The sequence below is a fragment of the Aethalodelphis obliquidens genome, unplaced genomic scaffold (assembly GCF_003676395.1).
Source record: "Aethalodelphis obliquidens isolate GAN/ISIS:26980383/991018 unplaced genomic scaffold, ASM367639v1 scaffold42, whole genome shotgun sequence".
In the NCBI taxonomy this organism is placed as follows: Eukaryota; Metazoa; Chordata; class Mammalia; order Artiodactyla; family Delphinidae; genus Aethalodelphis; species Aethalodelphis obliquidens.
Genome location: NW_020837986.1, coordinates 3920105 through 3936427, shown reverse-complemented (window position 1 = coordinate 3936427; position 16323 = coordinate 3920105). Strand labels below are relative to the sequence as shown.

Below are 16323 nucleotides of genomic sequence, written 5' to 3'. Positions count from 1 at the left end.
TGCAAAGTCCTGGAGGTGCTGCCTACAGGCAGCAAAATTATGGCTTTATTCAGGACTGATTGCATTGAGTATGTAAGAGAGTGAGAGATGTTTGTGAGCTGAATGAATAGGGGGGGACTGCAGCCTCCAAGCTACCCAGTCTGGCATGGAGCCAGGCTGTGTTAGGATGAGGGGAGAGACTTACTGCATGGATGGGCAAGGACCCGGACCTCGTCCACAGCGATGTAGCCAGGATGACCCTTCAGAGAGACGGATTCAAATATCACCTGCAACACACAAGGCAGGAGTCAATTTCGCAGAAGTGGTTGTAGGAATTCATCACAGCTGCCCAGCCCCCAAACAATTTATGTTTCAGCTTCCCACTAGAACTACCAAAAGACGTCTTATATTAGGCTAGGATGCTACCCCGGCAATTGACGTGGATTTTCAAAATAAGGTAAAAAGACCACATTCCGGTGACTAGCAAAAGAATAACCAGCCACATGGAACATTTCTAACGGTTTTCACAACTAACACTGGGATGCAGGGAAAACAACCCAAATGTGGCCTGGAAACCCCGATCTGCACCTTTTTCATTGTTGTTTCAGGGGAAGCACAAAGAAGAATGACTTCTGAATATCTCAACTTTCTTACGAAGGATGAGGGAGAAGCCACCATAAGCCAAGGAGGGTTTACCTTAATTTAATTCCACATCTCCAAGGAATACAGTCCATCTGAATTACCTGATAACACCTCTTGAAAATAAGCCCCAGGCACCACTGTTGGTATCCGGGAATCCAAGGGCAACAAGTTCTTTGAATCCTCCATTCTGACTCCCACTCAAACTGCTGATTTCAGTAAACAGCTTTCCTTGTCACCCACCATCCACCTTCCCAAAGGAGATGTGACTATCTGTGTGGACAGCATGACCAATGCCCTTGACCTCCCTAATTCCAATGGCCTCGTCTTCCAATCAGCTTCAGCCACATGCTCACACTTGTCCTTCTCCACTCCACAAACTGGAATGTTCAGTGTGTTTTGGCACAGACCGCTACCACGCACCCCCCTCCCAACTCACCCCTCTTAAACCTGCTTCTGCAGTGCATGTGGCACCCGGGATCTCAACTTTCCTAGAGACTGTATGCTGCATGGACCTCCCTGTATTCTCAACAAACCCAGGGTTCCCCCACTCTGTTGACTCATCACCCATACCACTCTCACCAAAAGCCCCAGTTCCTCGTTTCAGTGTCGGCAAGTCTATTGCAAAAGTGCCTTCTCCACTCCTATACCGCACACAAATGTTCCCCTTTCAACATCACCTATCCAATCCCTGCAAGATACCCACATCACATCTTTAAGAGGCAAGAGGACTACAGAGGGGCTGACTTCTAACTTCCTATCCATCAACCCAATCTTCATGGGTCAGATGACTACACACCAACCACCGCCCCCTCTCTGCAAGGCACACCCCAGCGCCCTTGACCTCTACCTTTGTTGCATTTTCCAGCTTCTTGGTTCTCTCTCTCTCTAACATATCTCCGAATCCTCCCTTTTATTCCTGACTCTGACAAACATAAACGCTTGGATTTTCTCTTACTCTTTAAAAGCTACCCTCTGGCAGCAGTTGTATTTATAGCCCAATTGTGTTTCAATCACATTTAAAATTCTCAATAGTTTTAATCACACTCACTCTACACTCCCCTACTTCCCAGTGCAAAACTTCAACCCCTGTCACCTGGACTTTGTCCTCAGCAGTTCCCCCAACACTGATTGCATGGCAGACACCAGTAATCTTACTAGTGCTCTTACTGCTTAAATCCAATACACATATTTCAATCTTTATCTTACTTTAAGAAGGAAAATAGTATAGGGCTTGGGATCTGGGTCAGAATGCCGGGGTTCTAGTCCTGGTTGTTCCACCTTGTATGTGTACACCTTGAGCAAGTTACCTTACTGCTCTGTGCCTCGGTTTCCTCATCTGTAATTATAGCGCCTACCTCACTGGGTAATGATTCAGGTGAAAGGAGTTAATACACTACTTAGAACTATATGTGGCACATGGTAGGTTCTCAGCAAATGACTGCTATACTTATTCTTCATTCTTGACCATTTTCCTACAATTACTGATGTTCATAGCTTCTCCCTCTCTGGGTCTCTCTTCTATTTCGGGTCAGGCGACACTTTACTCTCATGGTTCTTCTCATCAATCTGTGTCTATTCTACCACTGGTTTCTTTGTAAGCACTTCTCCTATACCCACTCTTCAAATGTGGGCTTCTTCTATCCATTTTTGTAAACTGAAAACACTCTTCCTTCAATGGCTATCAATCCACTGATAATTCCCAAGCCCAGATCTCCATTCTAGACCTTTCACCTGAACGTGGGTCTCACTTATCCAGCTCACAGATCTGTATTTCCACCTAGATATCACATAGATCCTCCAACACAATCTGTATACAACAGAGATGAGCTGTCTCCCTCACTGCCCAATGGGCCATCCTTCCTGAACGATGGACCTCAGTGGGTTGCCCCATCCAGTCATTGAAAACTGAGATGCAGACATCTGCCTGGGCTTCTCCGTCTGCCCCACTCCTCACATCCTTTTTTTTTTTTCTTTTGACTCTGTCTTAGTATTTCTCCTATCTGTCCATGTCTTTCCATCTCTGCTGTTAAGTTGAACCATATGAGGTAACCATCCTGTAGATCGAAACCAGTTGGATATTAATGCCATTGCTCTGGTTCAAATCTTCATCACTTTTCACCTCTATCATCTCAACAGCCAACCAAATAGACCCTCTCTCTCCTGTCTTTTACTCCTCAGTCCAAGCTGTGGATGGAATGTAGGTGGGTGATAAGATCAACAGAAAAACCCCCATGTGGAATCTTTTTGTGGTCCGTGTGGTCACTTCAGGTTAGTGGATTCAGAGGCCAGGGGTGTCAGTGAGGTCCAGAGCTCTACAGCTATAACAAGTGAGCAGGGAAATGGTGGAAAGGGTGGTGATGGCTGTGAAGAGGCAGCCTCCTTGGGTGGTAAGATCTATCACTAAGGCAACACACTGCTGCCTGGGAATTATGTACAGTGACTTGGCGCTGACAGTCACATCAAACATAGAGCAGCTGGCACCAGCATGACAATCACTCCAGAAGAGGGGTTTACTAAGATAGCAGGGTCCTTACGAGAGATTGAACAAACAAAATTGTGCAGAGGGTAGGGGGAAAGTTTGTAGAAATAAAAGTGTGATAGCTGCCTCATCCTGCAGAAGGAAGTCAACAGAAGACCTTCTGATAAAGAATTACGTATCTAATTATATTTTTAATAATTCAAAGGAATCCAAAAGCAAAGTCCATAGGAAAAAATAAAAGGAAAACACACCAAACACAGAAAAACATTTAAAAGAAATAGCATAAAAGCATTGAAATTGCGTACTAAAAATGATAAAAGAAAAAATTTCTATTGTGACAATAAATATAAATAGGTTAAAATAGTGAAAAGCTCTCAGACTGTCTAAATAAACCATGCCTAATCGTATGCTATAAGATAAACACCTAATATAGAATGACTCAGTAACCTTAAAAATAACAAGTTGAACAAAGACATAATAGGAAAATGCAAATAAACAGAAAATAGTTGTAAACATAATGCAAAAGCATCAAAGTAGAATTTAAACCAAAAAGAAATACAAAAATCATTAAGTGGACTAAAATGGTCATTAAAAAAAAATGCGTGAGTCAATAGATTTAAAAGGAGAAAATGATGGGAAAAAACCCCAGCATCTGAAGATTTTAACACTTGTCTTAGACTCTGACCAAACAGGAAAAAATATCAAGTATGTATCTAATATGAGTAATAATGCATTTACTAAACAAATATAAAGAGAGAATAAAATTTCTGTTCAAATGCTCATGGATTATTTACACAAAGATCATATAATAGACTAATGTATAACTTCAATAAATCCTTCAAAGAGGAAACCATACAGGTTTGGGTCTATACATTTCCTAACTGAATTCCCTGAAGCAATAAATTAATGACAGAAGTTTAAAAACCAATTTCTTAAAGTTGAAATATTGTATATTTCTTAAATACATTATAACTATAATATCAAAGTATGTTTTATATGTTAACAAAAGTCTGAATAAAACAAAATTAAAAGTCAAATGGCAAGTTGAGAACAATATCTGTAATATCAATATATATGCCAGCTAAAAGGAAAATATGTTTTGTGTAAACAATCCTTGAGAATCAACAAAACAAACTCTCCAAAAGAAAAATCAGCAAGTGAGTTCAGCATGTAATTCACAAAAGATGAAGTAGGATTGGCAATGATTTATGAATGTAATCTTTTTAATGACATTAGAGAGATTACAGCAGTTGAATGTTTTCTTCTTTACACTTTTCTAGATTTTCCAAATTTTCTGCATTAAAAATGAGCTCCTTTATATTTACAATAAAAGGTAAGTGCTTTGAGGTGCATTACATTTTCATATCTCTCTGCATGTTATACTATCCCTGTGTCAGGTATGTACCACAGTACAATTAACTCTACTATAGCACCTATCACACCAGATTGTAATTGCTTGTCCATGAATTTTTTCATTCTCTAAACTCTAAACCTATTGGGAACAGGAAGAGTGTCTCATTCATTCACATTTATAAAGACCCTCTTCTGTACCAAGCATTGAGGCACATGCTGGGGCTATAAAAGTGAACAAGAAGGTTAGGGGCCAAGCCCTGATAAACTTCACATTTTATGAATGGAAATGGAAATTAAAAAGAAAAATATGGAAAATTAAATTGATTTTGTGATTGGTATTATGAAGGAAATAAACAAAATGTTGTGATTAACTAAGCGGCAGAGGGTCTACTTTACTTAGAGTGGTCAGGAGAGAACTCTAAGGAGGTAATTATTAAGAGTAGACCAGAAGAATGAAATTGGCAAGTCCAGGAAGTGGTGGTAGGACACGCAAAGGCCATGAGGCAGGAGAGAACTCGGGGATGATCTGGGAACATGAGAATGAGACCCTGGTGTGGCTGGGATATAGTGAATAAGCTAGAGAAGCACAAGGCACGGCTGCAATGTTAGTTGAGGGTCAGATGACATGAGTCCTACACGACCTAGTGTGGAGCTTGAATTTTCTGCTGTTAGTGAACCATTTAAAGCAGGAAAGTGACATGATCTAATTTACCTTCTGAAAAGATCATTCTGGCTGTTCTGTGGAAATTGACTTGGGGGTAGGGGGCACTTGAGCAAAAATGAAACAAACAGACCTAACAGTTGGCTATAGTAGTGACCCAATCAAACGATGAGTATGGCTTGGACAATGGTGTTGGCCATGAAGAATAGAGATGCTGATGGTTTGAGAGATATTTTCAAGGTAGAGATGAAAATAATTGCTGTTAGATTAAGATGGGAAGAGTGAAGAAAAGAAAAAATGTAATGAGGACTCTTCAATTTAAGGCTTGAGCTTCTAGGCTGATTCTGGTGTCACTTATTGACACGAGGAAGATGAACGTGTGTGTCTGGGCACACAGGCAGGGCTACATCACGATTTCTTTTGGTCATGTTAAGTTCGAGATGCCAGTTAAACATCTTAATGGATATACTGAGTAGGAAGCTGGCATTATATTCTGAAGCTCATGGATGATCTGGGACCAGAGCTACAAATGTGATAGCTTTGGCATCTAAATGTCATTTAAAGCTATAGAACTAGATGAGGTCACCTTGGAAGACAGAGTACACAGTTCAGAGAAAGGACTAGGGCCTAAGGCCAAGCACAGAAATCCCAATAGTGGATTTCTTAGGATGGTAGAGATTGGAACATGCTTTTAGGTAGAGAGGAATGTGTCAGGGAAATAGCGTAAAATACAAGGGAATGAGGGACTGATGAAATAAGATTCTAGAAGGGACAGAAGTCAATTGGGGTCAGGATACTGGAGGAGGTATCAGTATTGAACAGAGGGGCACATCATCAACTAAGACTGAATAATAATAAAAACAGAGAAATAAAACCACAATAATAAAGGTCAACCACATTAACCTTTTATTAGTAGGTAGTCTCAGTCTAGCCTCTCAACAACCCTAAGAAGTGGGGCAAACTAAGCTACCAAAGCTCAGAAAGGAAGCCAGAGGTGGATTGAGGACTGAGGCCCCGGTCTCCTGGCTCGCAGCCATGTCCATCACTGGACTTCAATGAAAAGCAGCCCTACTCTCATTTAACCAAAACACTTGGTTAAGCAGAGTTCTGACTTTTTCCCAGTTAATCAAAGTCCAATTCTATTAAACTCTTCTGACACTCTGTTTCTCACATCATTACTCAGTATCTAACCTAGATCATAATTATTAACAAATATTCCATGAACGAACCCAAGGCTGGTCATGAGAGAATGGATGTATGATAGTGAAACATACATTCGTTCACCGCTCTCTCTCCTTCCTGTTGCAGGAATAAGGATTCTATAACGAGACAGAGAATCTTTTATTTATCAGAATTCCTCTGGGGAATTTTTTTCTGTAACGCACTGGGGTAGGTGAGTCTTGGGTTTCTCAAATATGAGTAATATTCTGTAAGAAACAAGGGGAAGAAGGTACTGTTCTTTTCATGAAATGAATAATTGTAAAATGCTTACAATACATATAGTAACATACTGATGACTGTTACTATTACTGCCCTTTCTCTGGGCAGAGTGATGGGAGATGAGAAGGAAAATTCAAGGGAATGGTGGGAGAGGAAGAAAGTAATGGGCTTCCCAATGAGACTACCCCTTGTGCCCTCACCCCAAGTTTCCACTAAAATTCCTACACTCAACAGACTCTGATGTGAGTGATGACAGGTGGGAACTGGGTCCATGTGGAGGTACACGGAAATTAAGAGGCACAGGTGGTTGCAGGTGCCACGGCAGTTGGGGAGGTGGAGGGGAGAGAGCGCAGAAGCATGGGGAAGGAGACAGTAACAACCCCCAGAATCCTTGATGAAGGCTCCGGACTCACAAGACATTAGAATTAGGGTCCACGGTATGTTTACAACAAAAGGCAGGTCCTGGATGCAGCTGAGAATAAAGCACCTCTCAGAACAGATGGGGAATATCCTCCCCGTCACTGCCAGACTGCTCAGAGCAGAGTGCTCGCAAAACCTACAGGAGCCAAGAGGGTCCTGTTCTTGGCATGCAACTCCAGAGACAGAGTTTTGTTTTTTTTTAAAGTCATGCAAACTGCCATGAGATAGAGCCCTCAGTGGCATGAGATTAGAAGGTCACAAGGCTGGGGGTATCAGGAACAGTGCCAGGGAGTCCACCTTTCTTCCCCAGAAAGAAAAGGAAGGAAGGCCCACGACGGATGGGCTTGGATTTTCAAGGGCCCACCTGGACTCACCTGCTGAGGCCTGTCCCCTGAACACTCACAATGGGGCTGACTCCGAGGTCCACATGCAACCTCCTGGGCAAGCTGCTTGCTTCCAGAAACAAGGGCCAACCCTGGGGAGCACAATGCCAGGCACCAGAGAGGGAGATTTCAGATGGTGGCTAGAACGTGCCACCGAAAGATTATGGGATGGCGGGCCTTAGCCACAGAGAAGCAGTGGGTACTGGGGTTAAGTTGGCAGGGTCAGCCTCTAGCAATTACATATAGCCCCCAAACCCTAAACACCCCCTTATCCATGCTGCATGCCTTATAGTTCTGAACGAGATCCTGGTAATGCCCATTATTGCTGGGGTTCTGAATGGGAATCTGGCAATGCAAATGACTGCTAGGATTCATGGTTCAAGTTTCTGACCACGAGGAGCTTCTGTATGAAGCCACAGGGCAGGGCACTACGGAACACTGTTAGAGAGATCAGGTTTGGCTGCAGCAAGAGGCTGCAAGGGCAGCTCACAGGGAAGCAGCACAACCAAGGACATCCAGGAGAGATGTGAGGGCCCCCCTGGATTCTCACTGCTGATAAAAAAGGAAGAAGCCCACTCAAACAAACGCAATAGCAGAACAGAGCATTGTCTTGTGGGGTTCAGGAAAAGCAGCTGTTACAGCTACAGCTCAGCCCCCGGGGCTAGGTTCCCAGCCGACCAAGTTCTGGGGAATGTGGACCACTGGAGTCCTCTCTTCCCTTCTGGTCAGAAAGCGCCCCAGAAGACATCTGCAGCTTCGGGTGGAGATGCTTATCCCATCAATGTGCTTCTGGTCCTGGTTAGGAAGACCTACCAGCTCCAGTTCCTGGGGACAGACACCACAAAGGGACAGGGTGATGTCAAGACCCTCAGTGATAGAAAGACCTGCCCAGGTGTTCTGAGGTGAAGGAGAATGGTCATCTCCAAGCAAAGCACACTCGTAAGGAAACCAAGGCCCCTGAGGAATGAGAGCCAGGAATAGGAGATGAGCCAGAGGAGTGAGTGAAGAACTGTGAGAAGGAAGGGAGCTCTAGTTGACAGGGAGTAGCGAGGGCGGGGTGGAGGGGGCCAGAAGAAGGCCACCCCGTGATGCTCCATGTCAGGGTATGGAGGCAGGGACACTGGGGTGCCGGGACTGGAGCAGAAGGCCTGGGCTGGGAACCCCAACTCCCTGCAGGACAGCCTTCAACCCCAAGGTTGCCATGTGTCCCTGCTGTCAACTGCACATCCCCCAACCCCTAGACCTTTAGAGACCTCCTGGTTTGGGGAAGTGGAGCTTGCGTGGAAAGGCACAAACCTCTCCCGGCACAGGAGCTGCTGGGCAAAGCCAGGAAGCCACATCCCAAGAGAGGCTCAGAGATGAGTCACCCTCATCCCCTCCACAAAAGGCAGGCTGTGTGCCTGTTTGGGGGAGGGTGTGGCTATGTCAGGACACAGTTTAAGGGGCCTGGCATCTTAGGCTCACCACTGAAGTCCTCAAGCAGAGAATTTGTAGAACAAAAGTTTCAAGGAGCTGCAAACACCTTCTCAAAAGATAAGAGAGAGAAAAATGCTGGCTCACCAGCACTCCTCTTCGGAAGAGGACCACATATATTTTCATGGTGAGGGTGGGGGAGGGGCTTCTTCGGGTGAAATCAAGAGAGACGCTCTTCCCCACACCAGCCCCAGGAGGCCTGCCTAAGACAAGGAGTGCTCGCTGCTTAGCGGGCAGGGGTGGTGGGTGAATGAAAGAGGAGTCGGGGTGGAGTCTGAAGGAGGTAAAGTGGCCCCCCTCCCTGTGACGCCCCCTCCTGAATTGTGCAAGAAGTTACCAAACCCACAGAGCGCCAGATGCCAGAGGGACTCCTGAGGAAGGGACTGGGCTTCGAGTCCAGTTAAGTCCAAGTCAGGTGAGTCTTAAATTTCAGAGGTCTACAGAGCTGAATAAAAGGTAATTTCACTGAGGCAGGTGATGGAGAATAGAGAGAACAAGCGGCTGCACGACTCAAGTTCTTTTATTTTTTTAAATATTGGGACAGAAAAGTTTGGAATCATTAAAAAACATGAAATAGAATTAACATCACCTGGAAAGGGGCAGCCATCTGCAGGACGGCTTCAGCGGCACCGGATGAGCCCTTGCTCTCCTGAGAAGAGGCCGGCGAGGCGTGGACAGTGGGGGGAACATGCTCATCCCAGGCCCTGCTGACGGCCTGGGGCCAGAGAGCCCACTAATAAGAAAGATGAAATGTCCCTGCTTATTACAGAGCTACAAGTCAATTTTAGGACTGTGAAATATGACTTTAATAAATGAATACATAAGCCATCACGGTCTGAAGCCCAGCAGTGCTGAGAACCGAAATGGTATTTAGTCCACAGAATCATGCATGCAGAGCCAGAGCTTGGGGTCTGGTGGATTTTAAAATGCATTTGGCAAGTGTCTTTGAATCTCCTGATGGGCCCCTTTTTCTCTCCCCTGATATCTGTGTGGGTGGTGCCCCTGCATCTGTGGCAGGTTTGGGAACAGGCCGGTACGTGTGCACTCGTGTGTGCTCCCATGTGTATGGCTGAGGGACTATCTGTTACTGGCTGTGTGTGTGTCTGAAAGACACACGTGTCTTTTCTGAACCGCTGCTCTCAGTGTATTAGTGGCTTTTTCATCACAAAGCTAAGAGCAGAGAAAACGGAATGGAATGACGCTGCAGTGTCCAACAGACTGGAAATCAGAACATTCTCCCCGATGAGGCTGCTTAGGACAGGGATGGCTCAGAGCCCAACCACAGTAGTATTTCTTTAAAGAAGGCCTCCCTCCTCCATCCTCTTTGTCTGTTCTTCTCTCTTCCTCCTCCCTTCCTTCCAATAACTGCTGAGGCCCACTGCAAGCCTGATATGATGTTATATATATACTATCTCATTTAATCCACATAAGAACCCTTCATTGGACCCACTGACATCTCTGTTTTACAAACCAGAGAACTGTGATTCAGAATGATGATGGGATAGACCCAACATCGCACAGCTAGTGAACGGAAGATTCTCAGAAGGGGCATGCTTTTTTCCCTAAAAGCAGGAAACTCAGCTTGGAGCAGAGGACCCTAGGCAGGATTACGGGGACCTCAATTGACCAATAATATCCCCTTCTCTGGAACACAGGACATGTTGCTACCCAATACAGGAGTTACTGTCAGATAAATGAGTGGCAATGTGCTTACCACAGAGCTGGGACGTAAGAGATGCCTAAGAAATGTCCTTTTTTCCCCTCTGTACCCCATCAAAGAGCGTAGCCAACCACAGGTCTATCCCTCTCTGGAGTCACTTTTCCTGCTCTTTCCACTTGCACCTGTGGCCCCATCCTGTATCCATTTGCATCAGACCCTAGGTAGGGGGTTTTCAGATTAGAACCCTAAGGCCTCCTTGATGGGATCCATGGACTTATGCAGACACTTGAAGTTTATACTCAGTGAAACGGGGGGAGTTTTGGAACCAGGGCACCAGGATTCTGGTCCCAGCTTTGCCAATGATTTGTTCTGTGCTCTTGGACTTCACTGTCCATCTCTAGACCTCAGCTTTATCACCTACATCAGGGTTCAAACTATGGCCTGGAAGCCAAATCTGGTCCATCACCTGTTTCTGTACAATAAAGTTTTCTTGGAAAACAGCCACGCCCATTCATTTACATATTGTCTATAACTGCTTGCACGGTACATCTGAAAGAACTATACCATGGGTTTTGAACTGAAGGATGCCTACAAATCTCCCAGCCACTCACCTTGCCACCCTGAGGTCCCTGTTCTGCTTCCAACTCCAGAGAAATTTCTCCAAAAGTAGATCTACGTAACTTTCTTACTTAAAACCTTCCATCAGTGGGCGTGGGGATTAACTTTAAACAGGCACAGGGGATCTTATGGGGTTGATGAAAATGTTCTAGAGCTGGTTTATGGTGACGGTTGTGCAAGTCAATAGATTTACTAAAAATCACTGGATTGCATACTTAAAATAAGTGGATTCTATGATACGTAAGTTGTACCTTAATAGCGTAGTTTAAAAAAAAACTTTCGGGGGCTTCCCTGGTGGCACAGTGGTTGGGAGTCCGCCTGCCAATGCAGGGGACGCGGGTTCGTGCCCGGTCCAGGAGGATCCCACATGCCACGGAGCAGCTGGTCCCGTGAGCCGTGGCCACTGGGCCTGTGCGTCCAGAGCTTGTGCTCCGCAACAGGCGGGGGGGCGGGGGGGGCACAGCAGTGAGAGGTCCGCATAACGCTAAAAAAAAAAAAAAAAACTTTCAACAGCCCCAGGCCACAACATGGAGCTGTGTTCCTCTAAGTGAGCTCTGTGGGCTGGTGACACCCTGCAGAGTGTGTGTCATCAGTCCTCAATGGGATAAGAGGCTCCTCAACGAGATAAGAGGCATTTAGAGAGTATCCCAGCAATTTGGCATTACTGTGACACTCTGATTGCAGTTTATAAAAGTACTGGTCCACAAGTTGAGGAGAAGAAACCTGGTCCTCCGCCACAGATGGTTTGAGTAGTGCTGCTCTAGCCTAGAGAATAAATTTACTCTCCTTAGTCTGGCATTCAAAGACCCCATGACCTACCCATCCCTGCAGGCTTAGCTCCCAGTAGATCTCCTTTTCGACCTATAAACAACCTAGTTTCCAAACTCCGCCAAAATCTCCTCCAGCCCATGGTGAGCACTACCCCTGTCAACTCAAATGTCTTTCCCTTCCTTTTTCAATAATTAGTTATTCATCTTCAAGACTCAGCCTAAGCTGTCTGGTCCTCTTAGAAGCCATCCTAATTGTCTTGCCCCCAAACACCGTCTTCCTCAGGGGCAATATGTGACTAGTTACCTCATCTTTCTGAACCTTAATTTTTTCATCTGTAAAACAGGCATGATAATAGTATCTCCCTCATCAGATTGTTATAAGACATTATTGCATAGAAGGCTTCAATAGCTAGCTTCCTCCAGCAACCTGTGGAATCCACATGCATCCCACTATATTCTAAGTGTTTATTTATTTATCAATCAGTTTCCTCCTCCAGACTGCGATCTCCAGGGTGGCAGGGGCTGTAGAGGATCTCTTCTGCATCCTCCAGGGCTGGTTAGGAGAAGTAGCTTGGTAAACACGCATTGAACAAGTGAGTAAATGAAGTCCTTTCTAGACCTAAACTCTAAAGAGGGCAAGAGGTGTACAGATAGATTATTACTTAAAAAAAAAAAATCAAACTACGGTAAAACAGCATACCTGGTAGAAATGTGGCCAGAAGGTGCTGATGGCAAGCTCTGTCTTCACCCAGCCCTCAGTGACGACCCCAGACACGTTCCAGACAGGGTTCCCCTGGGGCCCACCGTTCACCTTCACATAGACATTCAAGGCCCCCGGGCTGGACCTGTCGCGGCTGGAGAAGTAGTAATGGAAATCGATGCAGTGGGTGTCATTCTCCTTCAGGGTCGGCAGGAGAAGGTGCGCCTTCTGGCCAGAGGCCCTCCCAGAGCTGTTCACCATCATGAAGGATCCTGGAGACCCACAAAGGGGGCGGGAGGTAGAGACAAGGAGAGAGAAAGAAAATCCTTCTGAAAATCAGTCACACCTGTAAACACAGTGGCCAGAAATCCAGTCCCTCTAGGAGGATATGGTTGATCCCCAGAAACCTACATTTCCTCTCTGGAGTATTTCCTCTCTCTTCTGTAACTGGGAATAAAAAATCCTACTCACCGAGGTGGTTTTAAGAATTAAGAGATGGTAACATACACGAAGTATTCTACAAAGTAAACAGTCTACAAACATGTACAGGAAAAAAAAAAACAGCAAATATTAAAAACAGTAGCTCCAACAGGAAGCATGGAACAAAAACTCAGGAATTTAGTTAACTGCAACCTCCATGGGTGAAATGAGGTGAAATATCACCTCATTCGAGCTTGGGTTGTCTCAATGGAAGCAGAAACTCTACAGCACCCAGGTATTGTTTTAACATATTCCACCTGGAGCCTTGCATTAGTACAAGGAATATATCAGAGGAGGACATATAAAAAGTACAGTATATTCAAATAAGTGAAGAAGACCTTGAAAAAATTTGAGAACCAACTGAAAGATGGAATGGAGGGTAAGTAACACTTGCTAAGCACTTAAGGGGTACCAGTGTGATGCTTACTGTCTTATTTATATATTGTTCAATTTAATCTTCAGAATGACCCTGGGAGAAGGAGAGTTTTCATTTTATTTAAAGACTGAGTGATTCGCCCTGGACCACTCAGACAGAGAGGCATGAGACCCAGATTTTCTTCAACCTCAAAGTTTATGCTATTTTTACTATTTGCAGAAAACATGACTAGTATTTTCAAACACTGGAAAAGCCTGTCTCCTAGAAAGGAAGTGAGCCTCTTTGGAGTTCCTTTGACCGATTAAATGGTTGTTTCTAGTTCTTCACCCCTCCCTGGCTCCATGCCCTTGACCTTTGGCCTTGCAGTCCCTCCCAAAAGAGGCAGAGAGCATGTCCCCGTCCCCGTCCCACGACTTTGGGCTCCACTCGCTTTGATCAACAGGAGACTAACAGAATGAGGCTTGAAACATGCTTGCCTAGCTGCGCTTGCCCTCTTGCACTACTGCCACCTTCCATGAGAAGAATGTGCCCCAAGCAGCTGCTGCCGCCTTCAGCTTGGGATCAAGGACAGACACATGTGGAAGAGAACTAAACTCAACGGATAGTAAAGAACCAAGCCAAGCCACCCACACAGCTGAAAGCACAGCCACATAGCCAAGGAGCCCAACCTGGCTCAGCAGATCCACCACGGGGGCTCAGACCCAGAAATGTGAGAATAAACACACACTGCTGTTTGCCACTGAGTTTCCTCTGGGTTTGTCAGGCACATTACTGCGGCAATAGCTCACTGATGAAGGTCACCAGAGAGGTCAGACTTATGAAAGAAACCACAGGGAGGCACATTTCAGTTCAAAGGATCTTTTAACAAGTCAAATGGATGCAAAATGGGATGGACTGCCTGGGAGACAAAGTGAGTTCCTCATCACCGAAGGTGGCTACACAGAGCCTGGACAAACTGAGGAGCCTTCTAAGGAAATTTCACAATCAACTGGGAGGGCTAAACTCTGTGACTTAGAGTCTTATGATTCTATGAAATAAACTGCATCATAAAACACAGTAGTGCTTCCCTGGTAGCGCAGTGGTTGGGAATCTGCCTGCCAATGCAGGGGACACGGGTTAGATCCCTGGCCCGGGAAGATGCCACACGCCGTGGAGCAACTAAGCCCGCATGCCACAACCACTGAAGCCCGTGCGCCTAGAGCCCCTGCTCCACAACAAGAGAAGCCACCGCAATGAGAAGCCTGCGCACCGCAACGAAGAGCAGCTCCCGCTCGCCACCGCTAGAGAAAGCCCACGCGCGGCAACGAAGACCCAACACGGCCAAAAATAAAAACAAATAAATAAATAAACTTATTTTAAAAAAAAAACACACAGTAGATAAACTCAAGTTTTTCTGGAATGAATATTCCCACCTAGAAAACCACTGCTGTTTTGAAATCTTATTTTAGCCACTAAAATCTTCAGCTGGAATGAAACCTTAAGACCACTTATCCTCAACCAAGATGAGCCACTTCAGTAGCCGTAAGGAGCCTCATTCTTTCACCCTAATTCCCAAAAGACTAATCGCTGCAGATAATAAATGCTGGGCAATCCGTATCTTGTTGGGGTTCTAGAGGGTACTGGTCACTCGTAGCCTGTCTCCTCTGGGTTCAGGACAAATTTAAAAATAGACACAGGAGAGAGAGAGAGACTTCAAAATCTCTGCTTTCTTGTTCACAAAGCTGGATCAAAGGAAGGAACTTGGACTTGAGGCCAAATTAGGCTTCCTGCATTTTCTTCCCTGAACCAGCATGCAAAAGCAGCTGCATGATCAAGGACTCCTTCCTTCCAACTCAACCCAGATCCCTAGGGCTCATCCCAAAAATGAGCCAACAAGAAGCAAGGTGATAAAGACAGAAACTTGAACCAATGGCTAACAGACTTTCAACATCCCACCAATCAGAAAACTCACCCACCCCCTGGGGTAGGAGCCGCTGAAAGTGGAGCGAAAGTGGTATCTTCCCCATGTTTCCAAGAGAGTCAAGTTTCCTAGTTTAGAGCCAGGCAGTAACACAGGGTACATAGAGAGCTGTCCCTTGTCAGATGTTGTCTCTAATCATCACCAACTCCCAATTGAGGCAGCAAGGAAGGAACCACTGCAGGGGGGAAACTGAGGCACAGAGGGAGGTTGGCATCCATGCCCACGTCTGTTTGCTGACCTACATCCCACAGGGTTCCAGAGGTTCCCCTGGGACAGATGAGTGATGACCCACAAGACCCACAAGCCTCTGGCCACAGAGGGAGGGTGGGGCACAGCTACTGGTAGGGAAGACAGCCTGAGAAACAAGTGGTGTCTGGCTCTCTCCACTCAGAATCCTGGGATGCCCCGTGGACATTTAAGCTCCTATCCTCCTGCCAGTTCACACCAGGGGTCTTAGCGTCCACAGCAGCGAGAGTTGGGAAGGTTTCCCGTCCACCAGCTCAGGTTCCCCCTCTTTGCATCCTAGCTCCAGTGGCGAGGCAGGCTCACTGAGGAGATGGGGCCATGTGACATCCATCCGCTCCAGCAAGTCTAGGGATTTCTCCATCTGCTGCCTCCATGATTGTTAATAAAGGATGCTGCCATTTCCCTGAAGGCAGAGCTGGTGGATGTGCTTGGCCCTCCACCAAGTCTTCATGTAGCAGAAATTGCTGGCTGATTAGCAAACCTGTCCTCTTTGTTCTGGGCACATAGCTGGATTATACTCCCCAGCTTCCTTTCAGAGTTTGGGGAGGACCTGCAACTAGGTTCCAGCCAATGGGGCCCAAGTGCGAAGTCTACCACTTCCAGCTTGGTGCTTAGAAGCAGACAGCCTCCACCCTGCCTCCCCCAACTCCCACTGCTCCATTCTCTTTTATCTCATCCTTCCA

At 45.7% G+C, this 16323-nt stretch overlaps 1 protein-coding gene across 1 annotated transcript in view; it reads right to left on the bottom strand.

Annotated features, from left to right (window-relative positions):
• The window catches only part of PTPRT (protein tyrosine phosphatase receptor type T), a 1082400-nt gene that overhangs the window by 683080 nt on the left and 382997 nt on the right, over nt 1–16323 (bottom strand). Inside the window, exons 3-4 of the mRNA XM_027078280.1 lie at nt 12579–12850; nt 185–266 (exon numbers count right to left, since the gene is read on the bottom strand). Coding sequence (XP_026934081.1) covers nt 185–266; nt 12579–12850 — 354 coding nt within the window. The remainder of the gene's footprint in view (nt 1–184; nt 267–12578; nt 12851–16323) is intronic.